The 13,035-nt window shown below is 38.9% G+C and overlaps 1 protein-coding gene across 1 annotated transcript in view; it reads right to left on the bottom strand.

The window, feature by feature from the left end:
* The window catches only part of GEMIN8 (gem nuclear organelle associated protein 8), a 36,783-nt gene extending 24,519 nt beyond the window's left edge, over window positions 1–12,264 (bottom strand). The window contains exons 1-3 of the mRNA XM_009486771.2: window positions 12,251–12,264; window positions 8,538–8,574; window positions 5,342–5,768 (exon numbers count right to left, since the gene is read on the bottom strand). Of these exons, the coding sequence (XP_009485046.2) occupies window positions 5,342–5,768; window positions 8,538–8,540 (430 nt within the window). The 5' untranslated portion in view covers window positions 8,541–8,574; window positions 12,251–12,264. The remainder of the gene's footprint in view (window positions 1–5,341; window positions 5,769–8,537; window positions 8,575–12,250) is intronic.
* Window positions 12,265–13,035: the final 771 nt, after the last annotated feature.

Genomic DNA, 13,035 nt, shown 5'->3' with positions numbered 1-13,035 from the left:
GTCCACACAGCAAAGATATACATTCTTCTAAGCTCAAATTCTGTCTCTACTATGAGATCCAAGGACATTTTCTTGACTATCACATACTCTAGGAATGGCTGCATTCCCAAATGGATAGTCTTAGTACAAAGATAACCTTGTCTCTCATGAAAAGGATATAAAACTGCCCAACTGTTGCTCTCCAAATGCAATTCAGACCCTCTATTTTTGCAAATACAGATTAGTTTTCAATGTTAAGGTGGTGAAAATTGTGGCACTTTTCCTTACTTCACTAGCAAGGAGGCATTTTCTCATCTGTTGGCTTCCAGTACCAAATAACAGAGACTCTACATTGGACACACTGTGTGCACTTGACAAGATTCTGCTGCTACAGGATAAAAGGCTCAATCATCAAGAGGAGAGATGCAGTACAAAAGGAGAGCCCTTCACATTTCTCCTTCAGTTCACAAAAAAACGTGCTTCAAAACGTCTCTCAAGCACCCATACATATTGCAGAGAGCACTCTTATTTCACAAGCATTTCCCTGAAGCTTCAGCAATTCAACTTCTAAAGATGGTGGTAAAAGTTCATGCGACAACAAGGCTGACAAAGCCAAGGAATTTGAGCAGATATTTATAAGGTCGCCATCCACACTGCTTTGACAGTTTAGGGTAGGGAAGAAGAAACAAAAAAGATGTTGGTGACCAAGAGTAAGAATTTGAACAACAGCCTGATGGAGAAAAAGACAAAGAACATGGAGAAGCATCTACCAAAAGTGAATGAAAGAAGGAAAACATGGTTGCAAAAAACCTGCATCAAAGTCTATTTTCCAGAGAAGCAAACAGGCCTTAAACAAAACCAAAAGCTTCATGGATCTGGTACTATTCAAACAAGTTTCAAAACATGGAAAATTCCATTACTCCCTCTTCACGAAAGAGGCAGTGGCAGCCATCATCTTTCAGAGAAAAAGAAACCCAAGGGAAAAAAACCTACAAATTGCAGATTTGAAACAAACCTCTTCATTCACCATTTCCTTTCAATTTTTTTTTAAAGGTTTTTCCATCTGGCATGAAAATTTTAAGTTGAGACAACATTATTCTGGGAAAAGCTGGAGCGTATGTGTAGGAAATACAGAGGCTTTAATGGAAAAAAACTAGTCATAGCATTAACAATTGACAGACTATTATCCTTCAGTAATGAACTGACATGATGGTACTTGGTTTTTCTTTGGTTTTAAATAAAGTACCCTGTCTCGTTGCCTGTTGACTACTACACAATGGTTATCAATGCACTTGCAATGCTGTATTCACTCAATTACAGTAGTCATTTTCTCTTATATGTAAAAAGGGAACAAAAAAACCTGCATCAGGACAAACTACATGTTTCAAAGGCTAAATTTAAAAGTGTAATAAATATGTGCAATTAGCCAATTTGCTGAATTGTTAGGCTTGTGAATCTTCTTTTCTTAGTTTTTGTCCTTTCAATTCTTGCAAATATGAAAAGACAACTTACTGTATTCTGTCCTTTATATGTAGGATGCTTGGAGAATTCAGTACACTACCTAGGTCTGACAGGTATGGTAACCCAGAAAAATAACTTCATGCTTTTCAACAGCCAGAGGGAAGACTTTTAAATGCAACTAAAAACATTGCCAAGAAGCACAGTATATTAGGTTCACCAGTTACACAAAGAACCAAAACAACAGACTAGCCTGACAAAAAAATCCCCTGAAAAAATAGAAACACTAGATAGTTATGATTGCATATGAAGAAACAACTGAAGAGGAAAGAAATTAAAACTGTCTGTAAGGGATTTTAACCAAATGCACAGTTTATCTAGAATACGAAATAAGTTTGTAGTGCATGAATATGTCTGAGTTCATACGGCCTCAGCAAAACTCTGCTCACAATTACTTCAGGGCATTCCAGGAACACATAGCTTCACTGCAACACATGACACGAATATAAAAACTGGTAAGAATTTGACATGAATTCAAAGACATAAAAAGAGGTTGTTTTAAAAGAGGTTGTTTGTGAACAACTGTATCACTGCTGAAGTGTTAAATCATGCAGCAAGGCTCATGTTGCCAGTTTCAAAGGCTTTACTGTCCAACTCAGCCAATCACTGCAAATGCCCACTGTGAAAACAAAACAAACCAAAACTATCACTACAGAAGTTAGGAATCTGCTTGTTCTTCAAGTCTGTGGTAGTTACAGAAAAATGAAATAAACCTGAAGTTTTCTTCTCTGGCTAGTCTGACATGATGGCTTCCTTATCTTTGAAGCTTTTCTCTTTCCAATTAGCGTTAAGACTTGCATTTCACCACCCAGACACAAATGCCTTTCCCACCTACATCTCAGGCCTATTTAAGTCTTCCACAGTTTGCAAGATCTTACCCTCTGATGTCTGTGATCGCGTTTACCTCCAGCAAACTCTAGAGCAGGCATTAGAAGTGAAGAGTCTGTCACCAGCTAGGATTTGTTTTAGTCCATTTGATTATCCTTCTACATGTTGATGAGACATGGATCATGTGTGGGAACCAGCCATATCTTACTTGGTAAATTAAGACTCATTATGCACGTCCAAAATACTACACAGCCTTGATGCAGCTATATCCTAATCTTGCAGGGCTTGAAAACCACCAGACTAGTGGAAGTCATCCTTCACAAAGATAAATCAGACCTCCACCCTCTGTACTAGTACCCCTCCTTATACACTGTACCTCTTCCTTATCTGTCAAATTCTCCTTTCTATTTGTCCCATTGCTCTTCTTTTCCCATGTGTCTCACATTTCAGCAAGCTGCTAATAAACATATATCAAACTCTTGCACAGCGTTCATTTTCAAAGAAGAGCATGCCAGGTGTCTGCTCCCAAGTGCAGATCAAGGTGCAGGGGTCAAAGGCTGTGAACTCCACCTGGAGCCCCTTATTTATGCCAGAGAAAGAAAACATGAGACACAACCTTCCCCTTAACATTCCCGAACAGCTGGCTTATACTTCAACTGATCATCAAGGTCACTGTTGGTATTCCCCTTTGACATGCCCAAACATTCTCATTCAGTTTAGAGAAAATTTAAAACTCTTAACATTACAAATGTCTCTTCCAGAGATGGATGCCTAAATTTCAGGCATTACTGAGCTTTATAGCGCCCAAGTTTCTGTACAAATCTGCTGCTAAGGTGGGGGGACAGCCCAGGAAATACAGTTTGCGATCAAAAGGAAAAGGCATCAGAGACGAAATGCTTAAGTAATCATGGGTTTCTTTTGTGGATGCATTATCTCCATCTTCTTGAGCATTGATACAGAACGACAATCATTCTTCGGCACAGTATGAAAGATGTAACATGACAGTATCATTATGAATCGCAGCTTAATGAACCCCTAAATTTCATTTTGTTCAGAAACATCATCCAGGAAAATTAATACCACTACCTCCTAAAGTAGAGTGGCACTGCCTCCAACATGGTCTCCATACCAGCTCACTTCCAAACCATCAGGGAAACAATGATTTTCCCCTCCTCCTGCTGCTTATGTTTCTTTTGAGAAACTTCAACAGAATTAAAAATGTATTCTATTTTCCATTTCCCCCATAAGAAAAAATTATTTCTGAACAAGATCATACTGTATTTTTAATTACTCACAAAATTATCATTTAGATAGCACTGTTCACCCAAGAGTTCTGTGGCATTTTAAATTTCAAATCAAGTACTTGTTTACTTTTTCATCCTTTGAGGAATTACAGACAATTATTATCCTCACTTTATCAGCAAAACTATTAAAGAAACTGAGGCATGCAGTAGCTAAAGACCAGATTCTGCTTAAATTTGCATGAAGATCTGGAATAGTGCGGCTGAAGTGAACGGAGTTACACTTACCCAAACTAGGCTAGTACATGGCACACAGCAGAGACCTAATTATTCCAAAAGGCTCCAGATACCGCTGTGGTGGAAGGAACAAAAGTAAAATCTGTATTCTGAGTCACAAACCTCTTCCCAATTCACCTGCTTCTCATAAAGAATCAAATCATATTTTTAGCAAGAGCACCCAGTGAGGGGTCAGGAAGAGATTAAATAGCTATACCAAGGTCATATACAATATTTGTGACAGAGAATTTATCTAAGCCCAGATTTCCCAGTTTCTAGGATAACACTTTAATCACTCGCACGCCTTTAAACACCACTAATCATAAAGACAAAATAAATCCAAAGAAAATGTACGGCATTTCCAGAAGCAGTCAAGCATCTTAAAGCATCCTGTACCTCATCAAAGGAATGTTTCAACAGAGAACACCAAGCTGATTCTACAAAAGCATGATGAGAAAGGGATGCACATCAGGCACTACCACTGAGATCTTTAACTCGCATTCCTCTGTGAACTAGAGCAACTGTGCATCATACTGATGGAAGTGTGAAGTTAAGCTGAGTTTCAGCTCACTGGATACCCTGTGATCAACGAACTCAAAATAACACAATTTTTATCTCTCCCTCCCAATCATTGCCTTTATTATGCATTTTTAGAACATTTCCCTCTTTCAGAGAAAGCAGAGAGAGCTCTATTAACCATTTGTTCTGTGTATTTCCTATTGAAGTCATGTGGGAAAAGTTATTTCCATCGTGCTGCTTTCTTAAAACAGGTAATAAATTTGCCTGCAACATTTGTATATGCAGTAAAGTGTCAATAAAGTACAGCATAATCTTTTCTTTCTTTCAAAGATTTCACAGAAACAAAGATAACCCACATCTCTGAGGATCAAGACCTGAGAAAAATCTTAAGCCTTTGGCTTATATTCTCTGCTTAAGGACTCGGGTCCAGATCAAGACGCAAAACAAAGAGAAACTTGTGGTACAGTACAGAATGAAGAGTACCCTAGGGATGCAGGGGGAGAAGAAAAAGGTCATGGAATTTTACTGTTGGGTTAGCCAAAGAATAACAAACAAAATGGCTACTCCATGTTATAAAATACATTGAGGCTTACTCTAAGGTTCAGTGATGTAAAGCACTTCCTCTGGGTTCCCCCCTCAGACATACGGCATGTTAACTAGATTTAACCATAAAAATTCTGGAGTTTTTCCTTCAGGACTGAAGGTGAATATTGTCTTCTGGACAAATGTGTTATTCTCCTCTTTGCAGTCATAATTTTCCCTCTCTCTTAACAAAGAAACTTCAAACATTTCCGAGATTCATTTGTAATGAATGGTACTTCAGTGCACCCACCAGTTTTGCCTGCTTCTTTCTGTTTGGCTTGGTCACATGCAGTGCCTATTTCTGTGAATTCTTACAAAGCTTGTAAATGTTAAAGCCATCCATCACCCAACGTTATGGCCACCAAGTACCAGAAAACATAGAACAAGCACGGACTTACGCAGTTCTTCCCGGTGCCTCTCTGTCTGTGCAAAAAACTGTCGAAGCTCCTCTGTGATTTCCATGTTACTCAAGTCGTATTCTATCTCCCCTTCAGACTCAGAGTCCTCCTCCATTTCAGAGTCCCTGTCAGCATCCTCCCTCCCTTGGTGGGCATCTGTGTACTGCTGAGCTCCCCTATGGTATGGAGCTCTGCCATGTGGGCTACAGCTGGAAGAACAGCTTTGGGTATGTGGGAGATGATTCCCATCCCAATCTGAGTAGCGGCTCCTTAGAGAGGCTGCAGAAGGATGCCACGGCAGGCAATAAAAGGACTCCACGGCTTTCCTGTAAGCTTTCTGGTGTCTACGCATCCAACGCATGGCTAAGTCATAGTGCTTCCAGTATCTTGCGTACACTTGCTGACAATACCATGGCTCAGTGTCTTCCTGTGGCCAAAACACAGGGGAGAGGGAAAAAACACACACACACAAAAAAAAAAAAGTAAAAAAGAGAAAACAAATGGTAATTGAGGGGAGAAACACTGTAAATGCAAGTGCAAAGTTTGCCTTTTAATCATTAGTCATCCTTTTCCTATGATAAACCACATAGACCTGAAAGAGGACAAGTACTAACACAGCGCAAGTGCACTACACTTCATTACTCTAACAAGAGGTTGTTTTTGCATTAACACAACTACCAGTGAAGAATTAGCAATAGAGAAGTTGCAGTGTCCTGAAGGTATTTTCCAAGTGTTTGTGCTACTACAGTGGGAATCAGTTCTTTTTAGGGGACACATTATGTGGATATATTCCACAATTCCTTAGCCACTCATGTGAGTTTTAAGAACTGAATCATTCCAAGGTGTATGTATTACAACCTATACCTGATTTCCAAATCCGCAGACAGAAAACAGAAGAGATTAAAATTCCTCCATATTAAACAAAGGCATTCATTTTATCCAGTAACATATTTCCTCCATCTGCCTGCCAAAATAAGTTTCTCAGAAAAGGTCAAATGGCAATTCAGCCAAGTTCATATATCCATCATGGCCTCGATCAAAAATAAGGCTGTATTTAGCCAAGTGCAAGCTGCCAGTAAATCTCCCTTTTGTACTCATTAGCAACCAACATACAAAAAGGGGTAATAAAGTACCACTGATAAAGTACACGGAAAAATAGTTCTATAGAACAAAACATACTGTAACACACCTTCTCCTGTCTTGCAGCTAATATTAGTTTTCCTGAAAAAACAGTTTCATGCTGTTCAGATTTCACCAGCAGCTACAAAGCCGCACAGTCCCTCTAGCCTTCAGCCTCCTTCCTACAGGCCATTTCACCTCCCTCCTCATCCGTACTCACAAAAAGAGGGGTTAATAGAGGATCTTAAAAGAAGGCCATAAAGTAAACTAGAGCCTAGAACAAGTAAAATAAATAGCAAATGTTTTTTTCCTTCCCCCCACATCTTAAAATTTCCATATGAAATCTTTTATCTGGGCCAAAATGGAATGCCTGTACTTAAAATTGGAAGAATTTTAATTAAACCATGTTTTGGCAAACACTCAAAACTATGGCAAGATTAGCGGAGGTTTTCAGAGATGAATGTGACATTTATAGTCCTTTATTAGTTGGTTTTTTCTTTTAAAAAAAGGGCATACAAGACAAAAGTTTGTCTTTAAGCATGTTTTCTTGATCTGCACTAACTCCATCCCATAGCCTTAAAAGAATGGTTCTCTGGAAAAAAAAAAAATCCCAAAACAAACCAGAAAAAAAATCCCATAAGAAATACTTTCCATTTAATGCTAACAATATCAAGAGAGGTTAATTTCATTTACTTACAGTTGTTTCCACTTTCTGGTTCTCAGGCAATAATGCAAATGCTAGAGAGTTTACAAAAATAATTGTAACTCTCATATTTCCCTTCTTTCTGCAAAATTGAGCCCATTATCCCATAAGAGATCTACAAATGCTATCTCTTTTAAGGTCATTGGTAAGTGCTCTCAGAAACAAAATACCTCCAGCTAATAGTCCATAAAGAAAACCCACTACAACAAATTTGCATTCCTTAAGAATTTCTGATCAAAACCTGCACCCTATTTGTGAAGGGCTGTGGGGCTCAGCTACGTGATTTAAAAGTCCAGACAAATTATCTTTCCTGAAAAGTAACAATTCATGGAGGTGAAACTTCAGTCTGATTCTCCTCTTCGTCTAACATTGCGCTGCTACAAGACCATGCATTTCAGAAGATTTATTCCTAAAATGAGTGGGTGCAAGAAAAGCATCTGCCTTCCATACGGAATTTCTTCATTCTTAATCATACAACCATCTAAAAGCTAGGATGAACAATGTTTTATTTACTGTTATTGCTTTGCTTAAGAATGTCACACTGACTCCTCATCCTTCAGCAGCCAGATGAGAATGTCCTGTTGTCAAATCTGATACATTCACAGGTTACTTTTAGAACATTCTGTGTATTTTTCCCACTACTTAAAAATCCAGTTTTGAAACACCATCAAGCTTGACAAAAGCAGGTATCTCCTACATTCTAGGTGTTTCAAAGAAGACAACATATTCTTTCAAAGCTCAAAAATTATCTCCAGTTCTTCTAAAATGTTTCTAAAAAGGGCCTTGATGACTTTACTGAAAGCTCTGGAATCCAGCTGGCTGATCTGTCTAGCTGACTAGCTCCAGTTGTTAATTTAGGGGAAAGGAAGACAAAAAGCCAGTTCATGTAGACAGAACTGTGATGCTGGTGCCTGTCCAACTACTTTTTGTGGCTTTTTTGTTGGAAGTGACCCTTGAAAACCCCTTTTACATTTGAATTTTAAAAATACATCTGTTAAAAAAGAAATTACAGAAATGTTTTACACTGGGGTGGAAAAGGGAATGGAACACTTCAAAGTCTAACTTAGTTCTCTGTCTGTGCTTTTTCAGCTGCGGAATAAATGGAAATAAGAGATTTCCTCAAGGAAACAAAAGCTATAAATCTAAGGCAAATGATGAGAGTCCTCTGTTATTTTCCTGTTATGTCTCTGGAGTCTTCCCAGGAGTAGACAAATCACTCACTGTTGTAATCTGAATTCTATTTCAAAGCAATTTAGCTACTTTCACATCTAATTTTTTTGTATCTGCACTGACAGTTCAATAAAAGTGTTTATGTGCATTTTGTACATAAAATGTGACTCAGTTATCACACAGAAACCCATAAAGACCGCTTACCATCTCTTGCGGAGTTTGTTCTGGTGATGAAGGTGAACTAGAAAAGAAAACAGTAGCTTTTTAATTCATAAAAATATGTGTATTAAGATGGTTGCAAGCACTGAATAGATTTTTTTTAAACTTGAGTACTATGGCCTACAGCTATCCCTTCTCTGTTGTGGCTAGTTGAAGTCCCTTATTTACAGTTTTTGATTAGCATCAATACAAATCCCATTCCTTAAAATTCCCCACTACAATAAGAAGGTTAAAAGGGATCCTGCTACACAATGCAGCCTAAAATGCTAGGACTGAACACCTTTTTTTTTTAATTACCCTTTTCTTTTCTATTTTCTCCCATGCTTTATGCTTCTATAACCTTTAGGTTCCAAATTAATGGCAAACAAAAATCATAAACTTAAATGAACAAAAATCATAAACTTAAATGAAACACATTGTTCTCGCTTTTTAGTGGTGTCTACAGAGGGACATCTACAAAAGAATCAATTACGATAAAACGATTAAACCCATCTTGACTCCATTCAGTTAGTAAGGTTTCTGTTTAAACCTATGGTGCATTTACAACCACATACAATCTCTTCTTCCACTTTCTCTTTTTTTCAGACATCTGATCCTGCCTCCCATAAAGAAAACACAAGCCAATTCAGGTTGCAATCACATTTGTTAAATGTGAAGAAAAGGTGAAAGGAAAAGGGGCAACTGGAGAGAAAAAAAAAGGGCGGGGGGCAGAGAGAGAGAGAACAAGATCTCTATAACCACCAGCCAGGATTTATAATTACCATCGTTTTCAGTGAGATTTACCAGCATGAATCACTGAGACATATTCTGAATCCCCTCCCTACTTGACAATTCTTTTACTACATTAAGACGTTAGCTGCTTCAGCCACGTTTCTCCTGATGGTCTCAGTCTCAACTTGAACTTTATGTTAGGCGAGTGCCAGTGAAAGTTAACAGAAACTCCATACACTAAACTACCATTGCTACCCCTAAGACATGGTCAAACGCTATTCCCAGCAACACTGGAAGATAGCCAAGACAGCCCTTACAACTGCTTTAGATTTATACCAGCACTAAAGTAGGATTTTTCAAAATGCGTATGAATACAGTACATACACCAGTTGCGTTCTGCCTCATATTTAACAATACTGATTAAACAGCAACATTTTGCCTTTTAAGGCAAGCTGTATTGCATGAAAGAGGAATGGGGATGGGCCATGGTTCAATGAAAATGCAAATCACGCAGCTACCACAAAGGCTAGTTATTGTCCTTTACAAAGCTCACATCAAGCTCAAATCCATAAACCCTGGGTCACACCAACCAGTCTACAAGAAGCCCTACACACATGAGCAGTCCCATTGCCATCAATAGGACGACGCATGTGAGCAAAGGATCGCAGGATCAGGCATTAGGCAACCAAAGTGTATGATTCCATTGTATTCTCTCCTGCCTGCTAGGAGGAAGAAGAAAACCCAGCACCGAGGTCACTGTAACACACTGTGGTGACTTGTAATGCTCGAAATGCACACATACATAAAAGGCTCCTGGGTTATCCCTCTTTGTTCATTTCAAACACCTCATTACCCACGCTAGCCCTCTTCAAAACTTTTATCTCCACTCTCATGACGTACACATGTACTTTTTGTCCCTTTCCTATATACATCTGGATACTGTCAAGGTTGTCATAATGTCTTTTTCTCATACTTAAAAACCTAAGTCCATGGTAGCTGATTCTTCCATTTTCCACTTCAGAAAAACTAGGTGTATTTCGTTTTCATGTTCACTCTAATTCCTACATGACAAAAGATTCTTTGAACTAATTTCAGCATAAACAGAAATCAGGTTCAGAGCTTAATGTAAATACACTTTATAAAGCAGGAAGTGGTCAAATCTGAGACTTTAATACTAATACGCAACATGTACATATGCTCTCTGAACGGGAAGGAGGGGAAAAACCCTGGCAAAACTATCCAACTGTATTAGTTTACCAAATATGAAAAACCTGTTTTGCCAAACACAGAAATTCTAATTTTTTTCATAAATTATGTATGAAACATTAGACTACAAATATAAAGCAGAGCAGAACAATGTTGCAAGCTGTGACGCCAAATTAAAGAATTTATTTGCAGCTGAATTAACAAACTACATAAAATACGAAACATGAAAAGAAGTAGAAAATAAACGTGATAACTCTACTTCTATAATTTCTACTTTAAAAAATAAAATATGGAAGCAACTGAACATACAAAACTTACCAGCAAATGTTGAGTTTAAAATGAGGAAGAGATTTGTTTGCCTATGCTGACCATTAATGACGGAAAAGTTATTTTTGATAAATGTTATTACTTCCTTTTCTCAGTTTTAAAGTATTTCCCCACTGATAATTACATATGGATGTACTCCCTTCCATCAAAACATGCCTGTCTCCTTACCAACTTGAGGCAAGTAAGCATGAGTGAAAATAAATAAATCTGATCAAAGCAATGACAGCATTCAATTCCATTGGAGTCAAAAGAAGTTGAGACAATGTCATGCTGCGAGACACAACCATGAAATACTTTTTTTAATAACTTGGTAATATAATTCATACGCTGGAACAAAGCCCTCTAGTGGTACGTTGGATATAGTGCTGCCACATGGCTGTCATAACGCAGGTGACAGGTACAGCTCAGAAACACCTACCAATGCGGGACCAAGGAGGGTTTGACTTTATTCAGAACACCGATGAGCACAAGATTAATTAACCTGTTGCATGGTATTAAGGTGAAAATATAAGATGTTATTAAAGGAAGGTGAAATTTCAGTAACTTCAGCAGATTTCAACAAAAAACATTTCTATAAAGCTTTCTTGAAAAAGCAAACTATGTTTAAATCAGAAATGCCCAAAACAACAGACAGCTGGCTATATCCTTTGCCCACTGCTGCTTTTGTCCCTGCTCCTTTAGCCTGTGAGAAGTGCCCTCTTCAGTCAGGCCAGAGATGTCCCTAACCCAGTATCCAGTTTCTGGCAAAGGGTAGTAAGAGTTGCTCAGTAAAATGTAACACTGGAGTATGTATACCAGAGTTACTTTTCTAGGTATGTTTCTCCTGATTTCAGCAAGTGTCAGTTCAGATACTTTTTTCAGGTCCAAACTGGTTTTGGCATTTAAAGCCAGAATGTGTCACTTCTCTGAACCCATGAATACTAAGTGTTTCCATGACAACCCAGGGCAGTAAGTTTCATAATTTAAGGTGTTAAACATCAATTTGCACTGTGTATTTTAAACTCACCCTACTACATCCTCTTTAAAAATATCTGACGAGTTCAGCAAGAAAAGCATGCCATCAGTAGTGTCCATCTTCCCACAAACATGTATTTCATTTTATACTTCTAATGCTTACTCTTGGTGCAGAATTACCACCAGAAGACGGAAATGTCTGAAAAGTGTTTTGACACTTTGTGCTTCAGATTAATACTGTGCATTGCTGGTGTATGATGTTCACTTTAATACTGAAGCGCCCTAGTTACAGTCATGCAGAAATTTAAGCCTGTGATTGCTGAGCCAGTTGGCAGTACAAGTATTTCCCCTAAAAAGAAGAAAGGGTAAAAATTCCCCACGCTATACACCGCATTCTTCTTTGCCAATGGCTGTAAATATGAAACCTGTCTGGCACTTAGGATACAGTTATGGCTGGTTATCATCCCAGCAGAAGAGTCAGTTGAGCTATGAAGATGTACCTATCACTATGATGTCTTCACATCAATGTCCTTACACCAATAGTAGTTAACTCCTGTGAATGGAAGGGAAACAAATTACACATAAGACAAAATTATGTTAATTGCAGGGACAATCCACATTTAACCACTAGACCTGCAAACAAAGCATGCAGATCAAACTTTAGCATACCTGTTACGGCTCTTTTGGCCTGAGCAGAGCCCGAGACAGTGTAATCCTCTGCTGCTCCCAAAAAGAGGGTCTTTCGTCTCCAAGATCCAGGACACAAACCCAAAAGCTATTTGGGCCAAAAGTCAGCAGTCAAAAGTGAAGTGCTAAAAGCTGTACAATTATTAGTAGCCCGAGTTAGCTTATGTTTCATATATGGCTTGTCAGTTTAGTCATAAACAAGGAAGAGGGTGAAACTTTTAGCCTATTACTTGTAAATGCAAAATGTATTTCCTGGTCTCACTGATGCCGTGCCCAGACTTTGGTCAGTGACTTTAAGGATCACAAAACCGATGAGCAGCTCTCGCCTCTGCCAAATCGGGCAGACAATTAAACCGAAGGGCTGGCAGGGAAACAAGCCCTTATGCCCAGGCTCACCCCGGCCCCAACCCCCAGCACACGGAGGCCCCCTCTCGCCTGAGCTCCCGTACCCGCGCCTCAGGCCGGAGGCCGACATTTTGCAGAGGAAAGGAAAAGCCCCGAGCCCGTACAGCCGATTTGCGTGCCATAATCCCCACCACCACCACCACCACCACCACCACCACCACCTCTCCGCCCAAGCCAGACGCCCGGGCTCCGA

This window comes from Pelecanus crispus, chromosome 1 (assembly GCF_030463565.1).
Source record: "Pelecanus crispus isolate bPelCri1 chromosome 1, bPelCri1.pri, whole genome shotgun sequence".
Lineage (NCBI taxonomy): Eukaryota > Metazoa > Chordata > Aves > Pelecaniformes > Pelecanidae > Pelecanus > Pelecanus crispus.
The sequence above is the reverse complement of the archived record's forward strand: the minus strand, read 5'-3'. Positions and strand labels throughout refer to the sequence as shown.